The sequence below is a fragment of the Atta cephalotes genome (genome assembly GCF_000143395.1).
Source record: "Atta cephalotes unplaced genomic scaffold scaffold00049, whole genome shotgun sequence".
Classification (NCBI taxonomy): Eukaryota; Metazoa; Arthropoda; class Insecta; order Hymenoptera; family Formicidae; genus Atta; species Atta cephalotes.
In genome coordinates, this window is record NW_012130113.1 from 1971779 (window position 1) to 1973439 (window position 1661).

At 27.9% G+C, this 1661-nt stretch overlaps 1 protein-coding gene across 1 annotated transcript in view; it reads right to left on the minus strand.

The window, feature by feature from the left end:
• Positions 1–1661, minus strand: part of LOC105622900 — a 17444-nt gene that overhangs the window by 5076 nt on the left and 10707 nt on the right. The window contains exon 14 of the mRNA XM_012204309.1: positions 808–841. Within this exon, the coding sequence (XP_012059699.1) occupies positions 808–841 (34 nt within the window). The remainder of the gene's footprint in view (positions 1–807; positions 842–1661) is intronic.

Here is a 1661-nt window from a genome sequence, read left to right on the forward strand (position 1 = left end):
GCACGCACGCACGCACGCGCGCGCGCACACACACACACACACACACACACACATACACACACACACACACACACACACACACAAGCTCAAATTTAATGTACAAAAGCATAAACAAACACAATTGCATAACACAAACACGATTAATTTATCTAAAAAAGTGAATTATGTATAATACAATGAACAATTATAATCGCGCGCAATTTTTAATCAATAGACGTATAAATGTCAATTTGTTATCGTCTTATCGATAATAAAATAATTTTTTACTATTGAATAGAATATCAATTTTTATCTCTTTTTTATCTCTTCCATTATAGTAAATATTTTATTGCGTAATAAAATAGTTATTGCATAATATATTACACAAAACAGGATAATAATAATAAAAATGTATGAAGTATATATGTATACCCGTACATATTTATAAAAATTAATTACAATTTGACACTTAGACGCCTATTGACTCATTTTTTAATTAATAAATTTACATCGCGATACTTAGAATAAGAATAAAAGAGAAGGATACATAAGTCTATTTTAGTACGAATAATAACACTGAGTTGGAAAGACGTGTGCTTCGCCATTTTTATTTTATGTGAACATCGACTCGTGCATTACATATAAAGAAAGCTATTGAAAAAACTAGTAACATATTTCAAGCTTATTGGGTGCCACCAATATCGCCTCAAAAATTTTTATATATTCGACTTTACATGAAAATAATGTTATGTTTACCAAGAATTTATATAAACACGACGATCTATCGATAAACATTATTAAATATTTTATCTTTCCTATAATTCTCACAGTTGTAATTACGAATCTTTCCAGTAAATGTTAACTAACATCACATCAATGTTATAATTTTTATTAAGTGGGAAATTATAACATTGATGTAATGTTACTGCTAGGTTTGCTAGATTTGATTTGAATAAACATTTATTTTGTTATATTTTACATCGAGGAGAATTCATGTAAAATCGTTGCTCTTATGAGTAATGTTAAGATATACAAAATTTTTACAATTTGCCGAATTACTCCAAGAGAACAAATATTTACAAGATATAATTGTGAGATATTGTGCAACAATATATCGTGTATAATATATATCAATAATGCTGATTATTTACTAACCTAATCAGCAATCCTGCGATCTCGTCGCCAGTTAATCCGATTAATAGAGCGACTACGAGTGTAATTTAGTTAATTTCATAAGAGAGACGCTGGTGCACGAGAGGAAATAAAATAACGTTCACACATCTTTCCAACGCATTTCTCTCTCCTTCTTTCTCTATATCTCTCTCCCTCTCGCTCATTATAGTCTAAATATTATTTAAAAAGTTCAGTCTGTCAAGAGTAATTGACGATTAAACATTGGCTGATAATTATCACAGAAGTTCACGAATAAGCGTGTTTCTTATAGAAAAACTTGAGAGAAATTTTAAAGAACTCTCAAAGAAACAGATCATTAGTAATGTTAAATAATGAATAAAAGTGAAATCAGTCGTTTTGCTTATCTAAATATGTCTGACAGTGAAATAAGAGTTTTTGTAAAATTCCTCAGACCATGTTAATAATTTTTTTGATAAATTATGTAATATATATATATATATATATATATATACATATACTATTAAAATTATTATTTCGATATGATAATT